A 24,430-nucleotide genomic window follows, 5' to 3' on the forward strand; every position below is an offset into this window, starting at 1 on the left:
CCTTGTAGCTTGAAGAAACTTCAGCACTCTCAATAATTCGATCACGGTTTAACCTCTTCTATGTCGCCAATTTTAAAACAATAGAAAATCAATTGTGTCTCGCGTATTTCAGAATCTGATCTCCTACATACGCATTAGTTTCCTTAATAATATTTATTATATTAATCAGTAAAGCCTTTTGCCAGAAGTTTAGTTCAGGAGCTTGCAACAGACATTGTTATTTTTGCATCTATATTGTATGCAGCCAATGCAGTGTTAACAAAGTTTGTTTAACACTTCGTCTCCACTTAAATGCTATTTGCGTATTGGTCGGATCATAGTAATAATGTTTCCCAAAAATAAAACGACAACATTTTATTATTTACATTTTAATAATTTATTTATAACATTTATTTTGAATTCTTAATTCATTTCTTTGTGTTTTCTACATTTTACAAAAAAGTATTATGTTATTTTAAAACTAATTTATGAACTGTTAAAAACCGAATTAATTGCTATGTTACAAAAAAGAAACATCATTTTCATTCATCATTATATCATTTTTAATAGGAGTATTTATCTTGTTATATTTTTTTCAGTTTCTATCAGTTCATATTTACATTGAATTGTTTCAAACGTTACATAATATCCAGTCTATATGGCACTGTTCAATAATGATATCCAGTTTTATCATCGAACCTAGGAGGATCTCTTGGACCTCCGAACTCTTCTGATTGACCTACAAATCCTTGGTTGCTAAGTATTTCGTACCCTTGGATAGATACAGGCGTTTGAACAGTCGACACGGCAAAACTTTCTGACTGACCGTTAAGATTAGCTCCTACACTAGAAGGTACACTGGCTTGAGCTGAGCTAGAAGCGACGGGCTGCTGAGTGCCTATGAAAATACCAGGAGCTTGCTGAATAGTGTATTCAGGCGTAGATCCTACAACCGATTGGCTTCCAGAATTGAACGAAGACTGGAACTGCTGTCCATTAAACTGTGCTAAGCCACCTGGCTGAGACGGCTGAATCCCGAATTGAGACGTAATGACCGCTGAAGACTGACTCTGGGAACTTGATCCCTGTGATGACCCAGCATTCGCGGGCTTGAAAGATTGACCATTGTTGAAAGTCGATAGAATTGGACCATTGACTACAGGTTTGGTCGACTGAGCACCAAATTGTGTCGAGCCCTGGGTCTGTTGGAAACTACCCTGGGTTGAAGAGATGCCAAAGGAGTTAAGAGGCCCGCTGTTGATAGGTGTTTGTGCTGTGGACACTACTGAGTTAAAGTTTGATTGACCTTGCTGCACTTTTTGGCCCTGAGCATTACCTTGGGATCCGAATTGGGTGGTGAACACAGATTGTGGTTGTTGGTAGTTGTAGCCAGATTGTCCACTACCCAATAAGCTTTGGGAACCTTGTCCAGTGGTTAGACTTGAACTTTGAACGCTACTTTGACTTGATTGGGTTCCGACTGACTGTCCGGCCTGGAAGGCAGATCCCTGAGAGCTGGCTACAGGTTTTTGGGGCTGGTTAAACTGAGTTTGTTGGAAAGTAGATTGTGTTGATTGGAACCCAACAGGTTTTTGAGACGCTAAACCAAATGAGCTCTGAACACCGAACTGTCCTGTGCCTACATTAGATTGTGTACCCTGACCAAATTGAGATTGACTATTTAGCTTTTCTGAAGTTTGTGTGTATTGCGATTGTTGGTAATTATTTTGAGATAGGGAACTTACTAATGGTTTTTGGGTAGTCGAAACAGCTTGGTTTTGTACTCCAAACTGAGTGACTTGGCCTGTTTGCGTGTTGCCAAATGACGCTACGTTGTTCGAGCCTGAGCTAGAGGCGAATGCACTGGCTTGAGCCTGTGGCTTTTGTCCAAAGTGTGCTGGTGTGGAACCGAAACGGACCGGGGTAGCTGTCGTACTAATGGTTTGGAAACCTGAACCAATGTTCTGTGGCTTAACACTTTGGGAAACTGTTGTTAAGGCAGGAACATTACCTTGAGATAGTTGTGATGTCTGACCAAACTGTGATAATGTTGAACCAAACTGCGCTGATGCTTGAGAGCTTTGAGAACTTCCTACAGGTTTTATTCCATATTGAGTAGACTGAATAACTTGACCTTGAGAACTACCTTGAGTAGACTGACCAAGCTGTGATCCAGAAGAACTAGAGAACTGAGATTGGAAGCCGGACCCCGAAGTTGATGAAGATCCAGAAATTTTGTTACCGGATTGGGAAGTTTGTCCTAATTGGGTTTGAGAAGCTACACCAGCGCTCAACTGTGGTTTCTGTCCATACTGCAAATTACTGAATTGAGTGTTCTGACCGAAACCAGTCAGACCAGACTGTGAGGTCTGCACAGCTTGTCCTTTAGATCCTGTGTTTGTTGTGTAAGAGAATCCTTGGGACGACGATACTGGTTTTTGACCGGATTGTAAGATACTGGATGATGTTTGTGATTGTTGGTTAAAAGAACTAGTCTGCACAGTGCTGGAAGGCTTTTGAGTGAATGAAGACTGACTGAAAGTCGAGGTTGATCCAGTACTTGTTTGGGGCTTTTGATTAAATTGAGAACCAGCTAATTGTGACTGCTGGAATGTTGAACCAATCTGTGCAGGTTTGTTAACGAACTGTGTAGCTTGGCTTTGGGAGAAAGTGTTTGAATTAAAGCCGGAACCTTGAGTTGTTTGTGGTTTCTGTCCAAACTGAGTGCTAGACTGTTGGGATACGAATCCAGTTTGACCAGTGGTACTACTGGTACTTGTTGGCTTTTTACCAAACTGGGAAGTTTGGAAGGTTTGGGAGAACTGAGATCCAGTTGATCCAAATTGAGTCTGCTGGTTCACTGGTTTTGAACCAAAAGACGTTTGAGAGGCAGTCGAAGTCAAACTTGAGCCTTGCGATGATTGAGAGTTCTGACCAAATTGGGAAGTTGATCCGAATTGAGAAGTAAGCGGCTTCTGACCAAATTGAGAGCTTACGGAAGGTCCATTGCCAATTGAGGGTTTGGCCGTAGTCGAAGATACGCCGAAACCTTGATTAGATTGTGAACTTTGAGTCTGTTGGAATGTTTGTGTCGGTTTCTTGCCGTATTGGGATGTCTGAGAAAATTGAGAACCTACTGATCCGAATTGGTTCTGTTGATTCACTGGTTTCGAGCCAAACGATGTTTGAGAGGCAGTTGACACAACACCGGCTTGAGATGTTTGAGAATTCAGACCGAACTGTGAGGAAGTTGATCCAAATTGAGTATTCAGTGGCTTTTGACCAAATTGTGAGCTAGCAGAGCCTGACTGAGTTTGCTGGAATGCTGATCCAGTTTGTGTGGTGCTGGGTTTGTTGCCAAATTGAGTAGATTGAGCCTGAGTAAACTGGGAACTACCTACACCAAACTGTGTTTGTGATGAAACAGGTTTCTTGCCATATGACGTTTGAGAATTGACAGATGTCAAACTCGAACCTTGGGTAGATTGAGAGACAGTTGATCCTAGCTGGTTTTGTTGGAATGACGAACCGAACGGTTTTTGTACATATGATGGTTTAACTGTAGTTGAACCAAAACCTTGGACTGTCTGAGCATTTTGGCCGAATTGGGACGCAGTTGAACCAAATTGGGTCTGCTGTGATGTTGTGCTTGTTTGAGTGCTTACAACAGGCTTGTTTTGGAATGTGCTGCCTTGAGAGTATTTATTGGAAGTAAAACTAGAACCTTGAGTTTGCGGCTTCAGACCAAACTGAGAGCTAGTTGACCCAAACTGCGACTGTTGGTAAGAAGAACCAGTTTGCGTAGTACCAACGGGTTTTTGATCAAATGTCGTTTGACCCGAAGTTGAAGCTAAACCTTGATTTATTTGAGGCTTGACTTGAGAGACGGTAGATCCAAATTGCGACTGTTGGAAGGAAGATCCCGTTTGTGTGGTACCAATAGGTTTTTGACCAAAAGTAGTTCCAGAGGGTTTCTTACCAAACTGAGACTGGCTTTGGGAAAACGCGTTAGCAGTTGCAGTTGAACCTACAGTTGATTGGGGCTTTGTGAACTGTGTTTGTTGGTATTGTGTGTTTGTAGTTGAAGTGAAACTAGACCCTTGAGTTTGAGGTTTTTGACCAAACTGAGAACTAGCTAATCCAAATTGTGATTGCTGGTAAGAACCAGTTTGTGAAGTGCCAACTGGTTTTTGACCAAATGTTGTCTGACCCGAGGTAGATACTAACCCACTACCTTGAATTGTCTGAGGCTTGACTTGAGAGACAGTTGATCCAAACTGAGACTGTTGGAATGAAGATCCCGTTTGTGCGGTACCAACAGGTTTCTGTCCAAAAGTAGTTCCAGAGGGTTTCTTACCAAACTGAGTCTGACTTTGGGTAAATGTGTTACCAGTTAAACTAGAACCAGCAGATGTCTGTGGCTTTGTGAACTGAGTTTGTTGGTATTGTGTGTTTGTAGTTGAAGTGAAACTAGACCCTTGATTTTGGGGCTTTTGACCAAACTGAGAGCTAGCTAATCCAAACTGTGATTGCTGGGAAGAACCAGTTTGAGTAGCACCCACTGGTTTTTGACCAAACGTTGTCTGACCGGAGGTGGATGCTAAACCACTACCTTGAGTGCTCTGAGGCTTTTGGTTGAATTGAGAACCGGCAGATCCAAACTGTGATTGTTGGTAAGAGGATCCTGTTTGTGTGGTTGACAAGGGCTTATTACCAAATTGAGTCTGCCCTTGAGAGAATGCATTTGCAGTGGCGCTAGAACCTACCGTTGATTGAGGTTTCGTAAACTGTGTTTGTTGGTATTGGGTCGAAGAGAAGCTGGAACCTTGAGTTTGAGGCTTTTGACCCAATTGAGAGCTAGCTAACCCAAACTGCGATTGTTGGAAAGCAGAACCGGTTTGTGTGTTAGCAGAAGGCTTCTTGCCGAATTGATTTTGGTTTTGAGCGAACGCGTTTCCAAAAGCAACAGATTGTGGTTTAGTAAACTGCTGATTTTGTGTGTTTGTGGTTGAAGTGAAGCTAGATTGAACAGTCTGAGGTTTTTGGTTGTACTGTAATCCGGAACTAACCAGAGTCTGTTGATAATTTGATCCGGTATTTTGAGAGCTAACTATTGGTTTTTGACCAATTTGGGAACTTAAAACATTAGAACCTACATTTGTTTGAGTCTGCTGGAACGAAGACTGAGTACCAAATTGTGATGTACTTTGTTGAGCTCCAAACCTGTTGTCGCTCGACACCTGGACTGGCTTAACTTGTGCAGATGCAGAAGAGCTATCTTTGTTTGCCTGGGGAGACAGGGTCACTTCTGGTTTGTTGTATTGGTAAACAGTGCCTTGGTATTGCTGTGTTGGTGCCTGAGCACTGCCAGTAGTTTGACTTGTAGACGACTGGGAAAACTGTGCTTGACTTTGGACAATAGGTTTCTGGCTTATTTGAGCTCCAGTGACTCCAAATTGTGTAGTAGTTTGTTGACTAGATGATGATTGACCGAACTGTGTTGATTGAGCTGGTTTGGAATCAAGTTGACTAGACTGGGATGAGAATTGCGCAGACGATGATGAAGTCCCGGACGCAAAAGGAGATACAGCAGCTTGAGTGATTCCGTTGTTTGATGAAAAGCTTGAGCCTTGATACTGTCCAGTTGTTGACGTAGTCTGAGTACTGGGGTATTTTGATCCCTGCAGGGAAGAAGAACTCACGGGGATGTTTGGCTGGCGGTTATTAGAGATTGGGATTACAAAAGGTTTCGATGGTTGGTTGTAGTAATACGAATCATCTGCACCTTGTTGTTGGGTAATAGAGGGTTTCTGAGTACTAGACGCAAATGTGGAATCAATTGACCCAGATTGGGATGATAACGAGGCACCTGCTGATGAAGCAGGAACGTTGCTGGATCCAAAAGAGCTTAAAGCAGAAGTTTGACTTGAACCTAGGTTACTTTCAAAACCAAAAGTAGGTTTAATAGGTTTAACACCCGAGAATTGAGTATTAGTGCTGCCTAGTTGAGTCTTTTGGGATTCAAAACCACTTTGTTGAGTCGATGCTCCAAAAGCGGAAGATCCGGAAACGCTAGCTGAAGCTACCGAACTTAAGGGTTGGGAATTTGCTCCTTGTGCAGAAGACGCAGCAGATGACGAATCAAAACCATTGGGTTTTGAATTCAGGTTTAGTTTACCCGTTGACTCATATTTACCACTTGAAGCGGAATTTCCAGATAGTTGCCCTTCCCCAAATCGGCTTGGGAAAGTATTTGAATTCAATCCTGTGTTAACTCCATTTAATTGCCCACTTTCGCTTCCAGATACGACAGCAGAAGCAGATGCACTCGACGGTGACTGACCGTGCTCGTGAGCTGATGGGGAATTGCCTGAGAGTTGAGATGATGGATAAGTATGCTGTTGAGTCTGAGAGCCTGAGACAGACGCTGACGCAGTGGCAGTTGATGGCACAGAGAGCGATTCACCCGCAGACGACTGAGATCCGGATTGTAAACCATATGCTTGCTGGCCAGCTAATCCGAAAGAGTTTGACGGAGCATTGAATTCATTCTTAAGTCCTGATCCTACACTACCGGTAGAAGCGAAAGCACTTGCACTACCTGATCCCGTAGCAACCGCGGAACTGAAGGCTGAGTTAGGCGAGTTCTCAAAATTAGGTATTCTTAATGGAGAACCGAATCCTGATTCTAAAAATTTCTGACCACCCTGTTGACCTATTCCAGTTTTTTTTTCAAATTCAGTTTGAGACTTTATTGCACCACCTGGTCCAAAGCTTCCTAAAGTATGGCTAGCCTGAAGGTTAGGAGAACCAGACTGTCCAAATTGTGCTTCAAAAGAGGAGCTGTGTCCTGAAATTTGACTTTGGTCCTTGTTTCCAGATACTTGGCCGAATCCTTGGGCTACGCTTCCTTGTGCAGACTGACTCAAACCTGCTTCGGGTTTGTAAGATCCAATGAGTACTCCAGATGTTGGTCTGTTTGCTTGGCTAGACTGACTGGCGTACGCACTACTAGAAGCAGTTGAGGCACCGCCGCTTGCTGTGGGCCTTCCATTGTTGTCACCATTGCTTGAGTAATCGCCTTCATCATTGTATTTCTGCGCATCGTACGAGCCTGTAAATAAAAATGAAAGTTGTAAGCAATTTGTCAACGACTGATTCGTATGTCACCGGAACATTTATCAACTCACACAAAAGCCTTAGATGTGTGACGACACCGAATTTGTGAATGAAACGTTTTTTGGTGAGCTGCATTGACGTAATGATTTGTCGGCTCTTTCATATTTGAACTGATGTTTTTGAGAACATATTTTGACACATGTTATTGTGTCCATGTGACTCACACCTACTTTTGAAATAAAAAATGAACTTGTTTACAAGTAAAACAACATTATAATATAGGTCAGGTCACTATCACTAACCAAAACTAGATGTACTTAAATACAATGAATACAAAAATAACGAGACATCAACTGAAAAGATTAAACCAGGAAAAAATAAAAAAAAAACAGCGATACAAATTACAATAACAGTAAACCTCAATTTTGAATGATGCGGTGAGGTAAATATTACGCACTGGTATGCAATCTGAGGCAGACGCCAATCTTCCGCTTAAAACTTCCGTGATATCAGGAACTTAATATATTGTTATAATGTTAACAACAATCACAGAATAGGTTAACTTAATATCTGTGCTTGAAACAATAATCCAGTTCCAATAACAGATGAATAAATAAATAAAAGTAGTAGTAAGGATTTCAATAAAATATATGTTTTAAACAAAATCGAATTGTTATGCAATATTCGTGAAGATAAAGATGTAATAATGTAAATTTGCTAGTCACGACATTTGGCGCATAAAAATTGCAATATTATTTTTATATTTATAACAAACTGGGATCAACTTTTATTGTTGGTTTGAGAATTGAGATGGCATATTATGTATTTTCACTGTTTTAAGCCTAGAAGGATAAATTGATCCACAATCCCATTTATGTTAATTTTTTGACTGATGAGAATTTAGTACTGGATGCTGGCATGAATGTAAAATACCTACAAGTGTACAAACATTCTATTTAGGAAATTCCCAATAAAATAATAATAACAGATGAGAAAGAAGAATAAGCTAAACCGGGTCTCCTAATTATGTAAATGAAAAAGCAAAATAAAGATCATCGATATGGAATTAATTAAATTAAATCGATTTTATCAGTAATAATGAAGACGTGTATTTGGCATTTAAATAAATTCACGAAAATAGACTTAGTCATCAAAACACTGAATTAAAATTCATAATTATACATATCAAGTCAGGTATGTATTTATATACTCATCTGCCGGTGTGTGATTATAACACCAAAAATAGCAGTTGTTAGTCGCAATGAGTGCATCTATGATGGTCACCTACATTTGTTTCAAAAGTGTCATAAAAAAATCATTAGTCAAAATTGATGATACTAGCATTCAACATCGATCCAGAATCAACTAAGGATGATATAATTTAAGTAAATAGAAACACTCACCATCATCTACATGGCCGGCAGCTTCCTCTTTAGCGTTTTTCTCCAAAGACTTCAAGATCTCCTCAGGAATTGGGTGTGGTGTCGGCAAGTGCTGTCCTTGTGGCTTGTAGCCATCTTTGTCAGCTGTGTACGTCACACTGTAAGTTTTGCCATCATCCCCTTTGTAAGAATAACCACCCTGAGCTTGCACACCACCTGAAGCAACTCCATTTTCTCCAACAGATATTCCATTGTCAGTCTCGTAGCCATAGCTATAGTTTTCTAATCCTACGTCACTGGTGAACTTTAAGTTGCTGCCGCTCTTTTTGTCAGCTTCAGAACCGGCTGTTTCTACAAATGATCCGAAGCCAGGCGCTATTCTAGTGTTGGCTCCAAAGCTTCCCGAGCCAGAAGTGGAACCAGTGAACGCGGCATCTCCGACTTTAGAGTCTGTTGAACCGTAGGAAGCTCTAGGTCCTCCTAGACCAGTAGGCTCAGGGCCTGACGTTCTACTGCCAGGGTTAGCTGCATCTACAATCACGCCTTGGACGTCATTAGTGTAGCTGCCAGTGGGAAGTCCACCTGCGACTTGGTTAGCTCCTTCTAAGGGAGCCAGCAAATCGCCAAGGCTACCTCCAGCTGTCCTGGCCGAAATTGGCGGCAGGTAGCCCGTGTCGAGCTTCGCTGCCCCACATACCGCCGCTAAAGCGGTTAATATTAGCTGTGAAGAAAACATACTTTGGTTAAAGATACAGTCATGTAGAAATACCAGTTAAATATTCTACTGAATTCGGCTAAAAATAAAATGTGCCAGTTGTCACTGCATCAAGATTTATACGATAGCATCAAACGACGTGAAAAAAACGTAACATGATTGCAGTTTTATGTATGTAAGTCTGTGTAAAAAGGTTCCAAGACAACCTCGAGGTGTCCAGTTTTGAAGATGGACTATCTCACAGACAGGATGCGTACGTCAAGAAACATGTGAATGTCAAAGTTCAAATGTTAACATCATGTGATAATAATGTAAATGAGGTAAAAAATATATAGTCCTGTTTTACCACTTTTTTAAGTTAGATATTTGTCAATATAGCAAAAGGCGGTATCAGGCTTTGAATCCTAAATTAGTGTGTTGAGTCATGATTCACGCAATTTATCACAATGAGAAAATAATGGATGTTTTAAGTAACGAAGCGAGTGGGTGGAATTTTAAAGCTTTTAATGAAAAAACTGGATTACATATTAATTGAGTGAATATTCATACGTTTCTTTGACATTTCCATTAATGATTTTTTAGATAAATAAATATTAAGCGTGTTCTCATTAAAAGGGTGAAAGATAAGTGCTGATCAAGGGTTAATTTATTCAGTTTTTAAGAGAATAGATTTTGGATTTGAAATATTTTTAACATCAGTGTTTCCTGAATTATCAATTTAGAGCAACTTTTTTGTCTAGATTAGATCCGTCCAGTTGTTAGTTGGTCGGAAGTGATAGATTTCTATAGTAATGTCTGTCAAACACGCAAATTGTACGATTAAACGCAACTTTATTCTTTTTCAAAGCGTTTGGCAGAGAAAAAATATTTTGATTTCTTGTTAAGTCATGTTTTTCTTGAATTGATTTAAATCATAATTAGCATTATTTTTTAATACAAATACATTTTGATTGTAGATATGTTTTGATGTATGCTGATTATAACAGGCCACTGAATCTGTAAATATTATTAAATGATTCTGTTTTTGTTGTTATTTTATGTATTTTTTAATAATGAGGAACTTTATGACGTATCAGTAAAATACTCAGAATGAAAATTCTATTATAATTTCTTCTTCATGCTTCATGACTTTCTTTGGAGATTTATTTATCTCAACCGAAAACTACAGTAACAGAACAATTAAAAATTCTAGACAGATTCATAGGACACTAAGATCAGATCGTCATTTTCATTTCTGAAATAGTATTTTTCAAACGTAACGGCTTTTCAGTTAAGCTTCGCACTGTACACGTACATTATTATGAGATAATAGCTAATTTAAAAGATTTTTAATTCAAAATTGGAGTTAGTAGTGTAATTTCACATTGGAATAAGTTTAATAAAAATAAGTAATGTTTAAAAAAAAACACGCAAAAAATGTACACAATTTAAGTAAAAAAGATGAAAGCAGCACAAGATATCGATTCAGAAAACACACAAAAAAAATTAACTCATAAAAAAAGTCCTAATTATCCAATATCTAATTACTGTATAGTTACACAATTACTAAGAGCACTTATTCACAACACAATGACACAAAAGAAAGTATTACCAAAAACATCGTCCTGATCCCTCTCGAGGGATGCGCGTGCACAGCTGATCCCACTTAAACTGGTGGTACAATGAAGCAACTTTTGCTTTTTATAGCGTTTGAAAACTCTTCTAAAAAACGTGCTTATATCATTTTACATACATAACTTTGCCGCTCCCTAACACCTCCAACGATTTTCGCAACTCTTCTTTCAACTACATACGGTCGAAATTTCTGTAGTCCACACTTTTTGGGATGCAAAGTTATCGTGGCAAAGATGCGCATATAGTTCCAAGTTCAAGTGCCAACGAATTTGTGGTTTACGCCTTTATATGATTGTTATAAATTCCATATATGTAATAAACAATATATGTATGCTTTATGCCATTTTTCAATTAACTTCACAAAATATTTATTAGGGATTTATGTATCTGGCTTTGAAGCTGACCTTTTGTATCTATTGATAGGTTCAGGGGCAAATTTGTTTTGATTTTTATGTATATTTAACAATGTTTTAATGACTTGCATTCGATACAGCCCTAATACGGAAGGTGTTATGCAGTTTTAATATTAATGATTAATTAATGGATTCTAACACATTAATTAAATACCACTAACAATAAATTAGCAATTTAAAATCTGTCTGAAGTCTGTGTGAAGATAATAACACAATATTTCCCAGTTCAGTTATATTATTTCTTGCTTATAAGCTTTTTTTCATAACTAGATCCTGGAAAAAGTAACATGAGAATTTAACCTGTGTACCAGATAAAATCAACATCCTTTAGCCAAAATTATTTTCACTTAACATGTGAATACCCCATTACATTATACCTGTGTCAAAAGAGTGTCAAGACAATAGAGTCAGACAAGACGTTCAATAGATATCGTTCAGACGATCCTAATGCGAACATTAATCACTGACTAGTTACAACTTCCCAGAAATATAATCTGCTATTCAAAGTCTAGGATAGAAGTTAATTTATTGAGGCTAGGCTCGATTTCAAAAGATTGTTTTACAGGTTTTAAATATTTTGTTTTAAAGGTAACCTTTTTGATAGCCATTTGTTTGCAATAAAAAATAATGTGCATTCTGCAGGATACATGGTTAATGTAGTTTGGTTTCTGCACTATGGATTATTTCGAGCTATAGAGTTGCCAAAATAATTATTTACAAAAGCATCAAAATCAAGTTTAACATCTTCTTCAACACTGATATAATGCTGATGTTTCTACTAGTATAAAATATCCAACGTTTACTTTCAACTAACTTTTTTTTTTTTTTTTAATTTGATACATATTTGATTAACTATGTTGACTTACCGCATATCTTGACAACAAACTCAATACCAGAAATAATTCGTGTTTAAATATCACAAAAATACGTAAATGAATTGTAAGGGCGTCAACCAAGGACTGCAGGAAATCATTTCTTAGTAAATAAACTTATAAATAGTCCAGTCTTATACGATACACTTTCGTTTTAGAGTTCTGTTGGCCCAAAAGGTTTTAAATTGAAATAAATAGTAGGCAGTTAGAATTTCATAAGACTGCCCTCCAAAATGCCTGTCTTTCATCACATCCTAAGTTTTCACTTAGCAGAAAATATGGTGCTATGAACTCCTCAGCATTTTATTGTGAAGAACTATAATGTTCAGCTATGATAATTCTGAATTTTATATTTTGCTGTTCTTCTACTCCCCAGCAACAGTCAATATCTTTCATGTTTAATACCGTATCAGTGGTTTGCATGAGGATCCATTATTAAATAACTTGCTGCATGGATCGCAAATATACACCTACAATTTTGTCAGACAGCAAAAAGTATTAATTTCAAAATTGCATTTTGATTTAAGCTCAAACTTCTGAGAAAGGTCATCTTAAAATCAAACGCTAACTACATGTTAGATGGCATATAAGTCATAATTTACAACGTAACTTTAATATTTAATTTACGGCACCAATTTGCTACTTAATTAAACGGTTGTCATAAAACTATAAAGTTTACAAACATATATAAACTAATCTATCACTTGTTAGATAGTTGCCAATTAATGTCATACATGTCTAATATTGAATCCTCACCTATGTAGTTAAATTATGTATATTATGCTTATTATTCGCAATCCAGTCACCATTAAGCTGCCACATAATATGGGTTTTCTTACTTTTTAGTAACGACTGCATATTTTTTTAAAGCTTTTCCGTTTCTACTCGATTATTTACTTTTGGATTCCATGGCAGTTTTTTTGTATTTTCTCTGGAATTGCTTGCGTTGCCTCGACGTAGTTTGTAGTTGGTCACCATTGTCAACTTCGACTGTCCAAATTGGCTAAAAATTCAGTGAATTGGGTCGGTACAATGTTTTTCCCATGCAATATTTATACCATATTTGCAGACCACAAATAAAGCGTAACTAATTATAAGCTCGCTTCACATACTTAGCGATCGTCGATTGCAGCGTAACACGCCGCAACAACCGGCTAACTACATAATTATCGTGCTCCGACAGTGCGCGCGTGCCGATACATACATGGACATGGTGGCGATTGTTACATTTCGATAATTGTTGGTCTCCTTTATTTTTGGACTGTTTTTAAAATTAGAAAATTAACAGTTTTTAACCGACATCCAAAAAAGAGGAAGTTCTCGATATAAATAATGGCAATTTTCTAGGCATTAACTACTAAAAATATCTGTAAAATTGTAATTTCATTGTATTTAGCAAAGGATTAAGGTAGGTAGACTCCATCACCATTTATTGTTTTAAATAAATTCAGTAAAACGTGAACGCCATACCTACGGAACCACATTAATGTGATTAGCAAAAAGGTTTTATTTTCCACAAAACATATGACAATCAGCGAACCCAATCACCGTCGGGTCATTACCCCTGCCGTGCCTGAACCGGTATTAAATAAATATTCATAGAAATTGTAATCATCTATTATCCTCGTGACGGTATGTTTAAGATCTCACATACTGCAAACTTTTAGTCGGCCGATAGTTTATTTGGGCTCATAAATCAGTATGAAGTTGAATGGTAGGACGCACATTACAAAGACCAGGTATTTGCCCGGTATGAGATCGACTGAAAACTTTAATTAGAATCAAGATTTTCTTTAAAAAAATAATTTACATCCAGCTAGTCAACTGTGGGCCAACTTTTTAGTCTTTAGTGTGCGGGTTCGCTTAGTCGAATATTATCAAATTAAGTAGTATTTTCTTTAATGACAAATTAAAGTTAACACTTGCATTTTTTGCAAGTGTTAACTTTTTTTTCCTGCAGAGAACCTCAAACGGCGCAAATATAGCACCCTGGTTGGTAACTATACCTTTGAGCCGTTGTATATGTCACCGTAAGATTACAAACATCGTTAGATTACAATCTATCTCGAGAGATTGTAAACTGTCGAATTATTGTGAACCGTAACATCTGATTGCAATTTAACGCATTATTTTTCGCTATATTATAATCTATCGATGAGAAATTATCAAATTGTCAACTGTCCGAAAGCTCTCCCTGATTGGTCAGTCTTTTTGTAAGATGGTAAGTCGTGGTGGCGTAGTGGGTAAAGGACCAACCTCTCAAGTATGAGGGCGCGGGTTCGATCCCAGGTCAGGCAAGTACCAATGCAACTTTTCTAAGTTTGTATGTACTTTCTAAGTATATCTTAGACGCCATTGACTGTGTTTCGGATGGCACGTTAAACTGTAGGTCCCGGCTGTCATTGAACATCCTTGGCAGTCGTTACGGGTAGTCAGAAGCCAGTAAGTCTGACACCAGTCTAACCAAGGGGTATCGGGTTGCCCGGATAACTGGGTTGAGGAGGTCAGATAGGCAGTCGCTTCTTGTAAAGCACTGGTACTCAGCTGAATCCGGTTAGACTGGAAGCCGACCCCAACATGATTGGGAAAAGGCTCGGAGGATGATGAATCAGGGAGAGCTTTCGGACAGTTGACAATTTGACAATTTCTCATCGATAGATTATAATATAGGGAAAAATAATGCGTTAAATTGCAATCAGATGTTACGGTTCACAATAATTCGACAGTTTACAATCTCTCGAGATAGATTGTAATCTAACGATGTTTGTAATCTTACGGTGACATATATATGTATAAATAAGGAATTTTTTTTACGTCATGTAAATATGTATCACGTCAAACATTGTAATTAACTACAATTTAACTAAATAATTAATATGCTCGTGGAGAAACGAAAATTTTCAAAGGTAAATAATATCTATGGGTGTGTCTTTATTTTTATGTCCCTTAAATATGTACCTCTTATATGTAGATAAGTATTATATTCGTAGAAAAAATATTACGCAATCCCATGACGCACAAAACTGGATAAATAATTGTCATATTTAAAATATATTTTTTTCGCACGTCATCGTTAAGCCCCCTGGGCAACAAATTGATCGTAAAACCAGTCGAATCGTGTTTATTTATGAAATCTTAGACATAATGTCTTCACATTTACATTCATACTTTTGGGTAAAATTTTCTGATAAGCGTCCATTGCCTTTTTAGTAAAAAAGACTTTGAAAATGGCTTGTATGTAAGTAGCAATAGAATGGAAAACAAAAAATATTTGTCAGCCATTTTGGAATTCGATGATAAGGGCTTGATGATTTTGATGATGATGATTTAAATATTATTTTCTTAGCTTTAAAGTAATTGATTTAAATTATATTAATTGTTTATAGCATCCTTATAAAAGGACCCTTTAACGATATTTTGATAACTGTGTAGGATACTACACAGCAGAAGCGTTACAAATGAAATTAATTAAAGATAATTGAATTTACGAAAAGAACTAAACGTTACTAATCTGTGCTTAAAACCTTCGGTTAAATATGATGTTATTAAAAAGCTTAAGGATATTTTGCTCCCCATGATAAAGATCCTGTAAGTAAGTATTCTTTAGAATCGCAAAACCGCTTTTCTATTTTTTTAATTAATAAAAATCTATAACTACATGGTCCTCTAGTAAACTAACGATATTAAAATTTATATACATACCTATTCCACCATTCGAAAGTAATTAATTTTGGAACATTAAAAAGGTATTTATGTATGATCCATTATGTTTCATACTTCTGAAGGTTAAAGTTTGCTTTATTTTCTTTTATATCACATTCTCAAAACATCTTCAGTGGAAAGAAATATCGTGACTTTATTGACAAGTAAGGATACGCAAACGCTAACTCATTGATTAATATTATTCTAAAATGTTTATACAAAAAATAACAGTAAGTTCTTGTGTTTAAGACTATATTTGATTGGTTATATTCACAATGAAAGTTTAATTTAAGTATAGCAAGTAATGACTGAAGTGCTGATTTTGTTTGAAAAAGTATCAACCAATATGTCTTGAACTGTGTTTCTATTGATAATGTAAGTAAGTAGAGATCTAAGTTATTTGGACGTGGCAATTGCATATTGTGCATTTGATAAAGGTGATCCTTAAAACGTTTGAAGAATGCTCGTTTGACAGACTTTTAAGAGGGCTATCACCAATTTTCGAGTTTTATACGAGTTTTGATGCGTCATTATGCTTTGGATATAGTCACAAAAAAAAAACAAAAATAAGATTAAGAAAGTTTGATCATTTATCTTGGGGCTGTTTTCAATAAATATTTTAATTTGTCCACGTACATCAGTAAAATCTTTGTCTCTGCAAAGGATGTTTCATAAAATGTTGCTTTTGGGAATCTTTTGATGCTTCAGTACTACGAGGATATAGCAATTTAACCATTTATAAAAATGTTCAAGATACAACTATATCTTGTACTTGTGCTTGCTTTCACCAATTTATTACAATTCATACAGTAATACACCAAAAATAATTCTATAAAACTGAGAGTTACTGACAATTTTCCGTACAAAACTATATTTTTTATCTATGAAAGTATAATCCAAATTCAAATAAAACATATTTAATAATTAAGGTGGTATTGTTATAAAGCTTGAAAAAAAAAAATTGGTCTGTTTAAAAGTAAAACAATATTTTAAAATAATTTTTGTTTGCAATGCAAAAATCAATATAAATCTTGTGACGCGCGGTGTTCAACTTTAGTCAGCGCCAAGCGCTTATCGAGGGAGGACGTATCGCTCGCTGTTGCGCCGCGCAAACTCGCCGGAGCTCGAAAAATATAGCGCAACCTGCGCAACGAACTCGTTTTGATACTAGTGAATTTTTATTTTATTTATTAGTTATAATGATCTGATTTAAATGTAATATACACAAGTATTAACCCATGATATTCTAATGCGAAAATGTTATAGATTGGGTTCTCTTTTTTTGATGTTGGTTATATAGAAATATGTACGTAAATGTCATTGTCGTTAGTTTCGCTGTTGCATAATAATATTATTGGATATCTTTGATTCGATCAGATTGTCAGACTCAATCGGATACCAGTACAAATAATATGGTAAGTATTTTTTGTCACTTGCAACAGACATATTTGTTTTAATAAACTATTTACATTCCTGGTTTTTATTGTTGCAGGAAAATGAAGATACAATACATGGAAGACGAATTATAGATTTTAGTTTTTTTTATAAATCAATTACTTATACCTAATTGATAAACATGGTGAAAAGTTTGGTTGTCGATTAAATAATTTAAAAATTGTAAACGATTATTTGTTTATTGTAACTCAATCGAGCTATTCTAGGTTATAAAATTCATCGGTACAAATAATATTTCATAAACTATAAAACCAATAAACTATTTCGAAAATAAAAGTGGCAAAGTCTCAAGTTTGTTTGTGCCGCGTGGCGGTCCGCAGGTGTGCGTTGCGTATTTAACTAGACGCACACATGCGCAAGTGCTGCCGGCTATCGTCTAATTTACCTAAACCTGAGCGATTCGATTTTGTAATAGCGCTCTTAAGGCGTAGCAGATAATGATCGGATAATATAAACAGTCTAAGAAAAATATTTTTTCAGACCATAACTTCTTTTAATCTCTTCCTAGTAGAAAAAATTTAAATCAATATTGATTTGACCCAATTATTAATCAATCATCAGTCGATCGATAATTATTTTTAGATTTAATTATGTTTACTTCCTTCATTAGCAATTTGCATATCATGCAAAAAAATAACTCAGCAGGCTAAGATCAAAGTTTCTTTGATCTGAGTTAGCAGGCATGTTACTGTTACAGTCGATGGTTTCACCTATGGGAGCTAGTCTGCATATCCGGAAAAATAGTAGCCTTTAAGCGTTCCTAGATAAAATGGGCTATTTTATACTATTTTTTTCATATCGATCCAATAGTTCAAACACACAACTTTTTTCTTCTTTTTGTTTAGATACAACATAGACTGTAGGTAATTGTATGTTTTTTCAAGCATGTATAATACTCAGATGTGTATTTTTATTGTTCATAAAACTTAAAAAATCTTTATGACTTGCTAATTTTTTTAACCTTTATCATGAACTTTGACTTTGAACCAAAAAACGGATTCAAACAATGCGTTTGCGAAACAATAAACTTACAAATTGCATTATTTACAAGCTACGATAAAATTCTTAAAATGAAGATCTCTACAACTTAATATAAATCAAAGGAAAAAAAAAATTATTTTCAGAGTGAATTTGTAAGGTAACTGGCCTGAGGAGGTCAGATAGCCAGTCGCTTCAAATAAAACACTGGTATACTCAGCTGCATCCGTTCAGGCCGAGGCCGACCCCAACACGGTTGGGAAAAAGCTAGGCAGATTATTAGAAATAACGTCTTGGTTCTAACCAATATCATTAAAAAAGTAGATCTGTATTGATCATCATGAGTATAGTTTCGCAACTGACGAAACCTTAATGATTGATTGATCGATTGATACAAGCTGATCGGAAAATAAACGTTACCAATTGATTGATAGTCCTGTTCAATGATTTGAACATTGTATGTATTGTTTTTGCTACTGGTTGTATATTGTTTTCGCAATTAGGATAGCAAACCTTGGGTAGTCACGCTTTGGCTGCTCATCTTCATGTTAACAAGGTTCTGCATTGAGAACTTTTTGATGATTACTTATATGATTTATTATAATGACTGAAAATTGAAGTGCCTAATTAGTTATATTTATTGAGATCTAGCATGCAGGTTCATCATATTTACTACTAGCTTCTGCCCGCGACTTCGTACGCGGATCCTGTCCCTTATGCCAGCGACTACGGGGTCAGCAAAATCAAAGATCTTAATCGTCTGATATTGAATTTTAAGAGCCCGTTGACTTGAAAACAACGGAATACGCATTAGAAACGTTCCATATATTTAATTTTTGTACTTCAACGGCAAAAGCACAGCAGACTAAACAAAACACTGAGAACTGAACAGCAATAGACGCGACCATAGGGATAAAAGTAGTGATTCTAATTAGTCCGCATTCAAGTTGTGTGTGGCAAAAATATTACACGTATTATTACGTAAAAAACATTAAATAGATGACAAAGTCGTGGTGACTTAGTGGAAGTCGTGGTGGTTTAGTGGGTAGAGAACCAACTCTCAAGTATGAGCGTGCGTCTTTGATTCCAGGTCTGGCAAGTACCTGTCAATGCAACTTTTCTAAGTTCGTATGTAGGTACTTTCTACGTATATTTTGGATACCAATGACCGTTATTTGGAAGGCATGTTAAACTGTTGGTTCCGGCTGTCATTGAACATTGTAGTCAGACCAGTAAGTCTGACCAGTTTTACCAAGGGGTATTGGGTTGAGCGGGTAACCGGGTTGTGGAGGTCAGATAGGCAGTCGCTCCTTGTAAAACACTGGTACTCAGTTGCATCGTGACTGGAAGTCGACTCTAACATAATTGGGACAAAGGCTCTTGAGATAATAACGACAATAATAATGAGATATAAGCACAGCAGGACATCTGAGGTTGATGACGGGGAGTAGCTACCCCGCGGGGCTATATATACTGAGTTCTCCAGGGAGAGTATACTGCCCCCATCTCCGGCCGGTCGGAGTGAACCATGACGGGGGTAGGTCTCAAGCCTCTGGCTTGGCTTGGCCGTCCAGAGTGGAGTCGCTAGAGCAGGGTTAGTAGCCCTGCTCGGAGGATGCCTCGTGGTAAGTGACCTGCAGGGAGCGCGTAATCTGCGTTTAAAATCCGCCGAGGTATTCTCACACTTCAGCCGCTCATGTCCCTGTTGCCCTCTTGTTGCTATTCAGTGACTGATTCGCGGGGGCCCAGTAAGTGAGCTGGCGAAGTCTCCACCTGCAATTTTTACATGTATCTAATACATTGTCATCGGCAGGTGCCATAGTTCCCGTAGTTTCCCCATTCCTAGTCCATTAGCATCCCATCACAATAGCCCAAGTAGTTTTCATCCACAGTTAGCAATGGTATAATGGCACAGAACCGGGGATTGTCTTTTTTTTAACGACGTCCACCGGGGATTGTCCTTGAGTTCATATTTCTATAGTGTATAAAGGGATAATCGTCGGTTTTGTGTCACCATACCTATTTCATAACATTCGTTTCTATACATTTCAAGAGTAGTATTGCTCTTGAAGTTCCACATCAGGTGTTCTAGATCTTCGATGTATATGTATACGTCAATAGAGAGTGCTTATTAGATTGAACCACTTTTGCAAAAACGTCATACCTTTATATGCTATAGTCTAGCTGGGCTCCTGGGGTTCCACATCAGGTGTTTTAGATGTTCAATTTGTATAAGTCAATAGAAAGTGCTTATCAAGTTGAACAACTTTTGCTAAAACGTCATACCTGTATATGGTACAGAGAAGCTGGGCTCTTGGGGTTCCACATCAGATGCTCCAGATCTTAAAATTTATTATCTCAGCTGAAAATGCTCATCACATGAAACAATTTTTGCTATGCCACCATTTTGGTATCTCTTATAGTTTTGTTGGTCTGTTGGTGTTCTGCATCAGGTCTTCAAGTTTCGAAGATAAATTATAGCCTATATGTTGACCAGGCTTAATACTGATACAACAAAGAAAAAATCATTGAAATCCGTCCAGTAGTTCCGAAGATTAGCGTGTACAAACAAACAGACATACAGACATACAGACATACAGACATACAGACATACAGACAGAATTTTTTTTTTGGATTTGTGCTCCATTACTGTTTCTAAACCCCACCCAATTATTATTTTTTTAATATATTCAATGTACAGACACAGTTTTTTTACAGATTTATTATATGTATAGATGTTCTGGTACAAAGAACTAACGAGGCACTATAGATTAATTATATTATTCATACATTGTCACAAAAAATATTAAGTTTATGTTAAATTAAACACCGTGCATGATTCTCACCCTATTTTCTTCACTACAAGTCGATTTTCACGAAGGTGTCACATGGAGTTTTTAAGTTGTCATACACGTGTCATAGAAAAATAAATATAACCGGCCTTAATTACCTAAATTTTGTTCAACCTTATGGATAGACAGATAATATGTTGCCTCAAAGTGAAACGGGGAAGCAACTTAAAGTATTTAAGTAAGTAGTATTTCACATGTTATTGGCGCATCATTGACAACCGCATAAATGTTATGAAATGAGAGCATCTCATTAAATAGTGCAGGTAATAAACAGCCAAAACATGTCTGCTGGCGGCGGCCATATTCTGGATCGAAACAATTTTTTTTTTTAGTTTTTATTCTATTGCGAAACTCAAGAATTAAAATTATGATTAGGTTTTGTAAGCAGACTCATCTATTTCATTGACATCCTTTTATTCAGTCGTCCTGTATGTAATGGAAATTACAAAGGTAGTCACCGATATAGCCCACCGGATTAGCAAGTTGAAGCGGCAATGGGCAGACCAGAGGTATTGCTCGCAGAGTACAAAACCGATGGAGTCGAAATGTGCTGGAGTGGAGACCACGGACTAGCAAGCTCAGCGTAGGACGTCCACCAACAAGGTGGACAGACAAACTTATACCTAAAGGTCGCCGGAAGACGCTGGATGCAGGTCGCTTCCAACAGGTATCTGTGGAGATCAAAGGGGGAGGCCTATGTTCAGCAGTGGACGTCCTATGGCTGAGACGATGATAATGATGATGATGAATGGAAATTAAGGTAACCAATTTAACCATCTTCCAATGATCATAACATCATGACAATTGGCAGTTGTGTGTAGTTCTAATGACAATACAATAATATTGAACTGTCGAAATGATCTGATAATGAAGCCGGAAGACAGGTATAGACATTTCATGATGGAATATTGTATCATAGCCGGGCTAGGCCTTGTTAGAAAGGTCTTGTAATGTTGTAACTTAGGCCATGCATATAAAAGCGTGTTTTTCATGAGCTTTTAGCGAATAACCATCTATTATTAAATTACCATGTCCAGGAAGATTCACCAGATTTCTCAAGTTACACTTTCTAGTGTAACATTTGAAACTAATAAATATGTAAAGGTATAATATATATTACTCAAACTTTTCAACACATGGGTTTCAAACAGGGAAGCTATAATACACTTCAATCTTCATATTCTGACATTACAAGACAGGCTTGTTGAGGTGTGATGTCATACTCAAATGTTACCTACATGATTGTAGGGTCAATCCGGGGCATACATACATATGTTTATATCATCTGTGCACATCGTTTTAGACAAGTTCTTGCATAGAAAAAACCTCTTATACGGAAACTAAAATAAATAAAGAAATCCGGACTAAATATTACCTACATTAACGTGTTGTATTTTTTCGAAGTGATCAAGAAGAATAGCAGATGAAGTAGAAAAACCAAGCTTAAATGGGTCGGCTTACGCCCCCAGTTATCGAAGCACCTGTGGCCAACGCCCGAAAATTGCCTTTAATTAAATTAATCGAATCGGGAGAGTCGGTCACAGGTACTTCGACTACTGGGAGCTTTAACTTACTGACCAGTTTAAATACCTAAGTAGTAGGCAGGGTTCATAATTGTCTTGGCAAGGATCAAGCTGTGTAATTTCGTCATGTGTTAAAATTTTGGTGAATGATGGCATACGAGTATGTTTCGATTATCTGCACCTAATTTTACATGTACCTAATTCTTGAAGCTGAAGAGTTTACCTGTTTACTTATTTGCTTGCTTAATGCACTACTCCATGGAACTACTGTTGGCTGTTCTGGAAAATCTTTCATTGTGAGAAAGCCTCATTGAGGAAGTCTATACCTAGTCTCTTTTTTCTCGGGATCCTAAAATTAGAACCCATGGAACGCGGTTAAAACCGCTGGCTGAAGCTAACGAATGGTAAACATCCATACCTTATCAACCAAAATAGAAGATACTACAATTTATTTTTATAATAATATAATTATGACGCCACTCAACAAAACTATACTTGATTGTGTTCCGTCATTCACGAAAAGCGTAATACCTATTATTATAAAACAAAAAACATTAAATAGTGATGTTTATCTATTGTCAGGTATCAATTTACAAGTCGTTTTAATTAATGGGCAGTGGCCTGACAAGTTTAGCCGAATAATAAACGCCTATGTAATACCTAACGGGACTTTTAAATATAATGTCAAAGTAGCATATAAATTGACTATATTTGGTAGTTTTTTTTACATCGACTATGCTAAATGTGGTAATAATCTTTCTGAATGTGTTTTTTTTTTGCATGCCCATATAAAATCAACGATCCAATTCTATAACCTGAAATCATGAGTTGAAGTGGTTTGCATCCAGTTAGACTGGAAACTGTCCCCAACATGGTTAAGAAAACTCTAGGCAGATGATGAAAAGAGAAAGAATTTTAGTACATAGCTGAATCATTCAATCAGTCAGTGTCTAACCAAGGGGTATTGGGTTGCCCGGGTAACTGGGTTGAGGGGGTAAGATAGGGCAGTCGCTCCTTGTAAAGCACTAGTACTCAGCTACATCCGGATAGACTGGAAGCCGAACATAGTTGGGAAAAAGGCTCGGAGGATGAAATAGCTGAATCATAAGTCTAGAATAAGGACGTGAACTTTATACACTTTAAATATAAACTGCACATAAACTATTAACTTTGCGACAAGTTTATTGAATAATCTCGAAGCAGTTACTTATTTTAACATCTTTCTAATGGCAGTACCTTGTCTTGCGTGTTCGCTTGCTGAAATGTCAAAGATGGTACCGAAATTACTGCTAATATAAAATAGACTAGTGGAGGCTAGATTTTGATTTATATTGAGTTTTGTAAGTTTGTAAAGTTAGATGACTCACGCTGGTTTGGTTGGTATTGCTGTTAAAGTACCTATGTTTCTATTTCCATCAAAAAATGGATGTACTTATCTTCTTACTCAACAAAATTGCACGGCTCGGGAATAGAGAACAAGACTCTTGCCACCTTACAATTTTCTTCAGCCCCGAGATTTCTGTCTTTCTGTGGATTACCCGAGTAACTGGGTTGAGGAGGTCAGATAGGCAGTCGCTCCATGTAAAACACTGGTGCACAGCCGTATCCAGTTGGACTGGAAGCCGGTCTCAACAAAGTTGGGAAAAGGCTAGGCAAATGATGATCTCTAATGTGTTCTTAGTCACGCTTATGCCACTCTTTATTACCATAAAGTAAGTATAAGCTGAATGAAAGCAAAAGTAGTGTACCGGAGCAAGTAGGTACACTAGGTAAGCAACTGTCGGTTACGTACGGGTCACGGGTCATTGACATCGCCTTGACTGACT

At 37.2% G+C, this 24,430-nt stretch overlaps 1 protein-coding gene across 1 annotated transcript; it reads right to left on the reverse strand.

The window, feature by feature from the left end:
• Window positions 1-394: 394 nt before the first annotated feature.
• Window positions 395-10,867, reverse strand: LOC135117829 (pneumococcal serine-rich repeat protein-like). The gene is made up of 3 exons (XM_064038131.1): window positions 10,787-10,867; window positions 8,502-9,201; window positions 395-7,093 (listed from the first exon to the last, which is right to left on the reverse strand). Exons 1-3 carry the CDS (start codon window positions 10,793-10,795, stop codon window positions 648-650), a joined length of 7,155 nt encoding a protein of 2,384 aa, XP_063894201.1. The 5' UTR covers window positions 10,796-10,867; the 3' UTR covers window positions 395-647.
• Window positions 10,868-24,430: the final 13,563 nt, after the last annotated feature.

The sequence above is a fragment of the Helicoverpa armigera genome, chromosome 15 (assembly GCF_030705265.1).
Source record: "Helicoverpa armigera isolate CAAS_96S chromosome 15, ASM3070526v1, whole genome shotgun sequence".
NCBI classification, from domain to species: Eukaryota; Metazoa; Arthropoda; class Insecta; order Lepidoptera; family Noctuidae; genus Helicoverpa; species Helicoverpa armigera.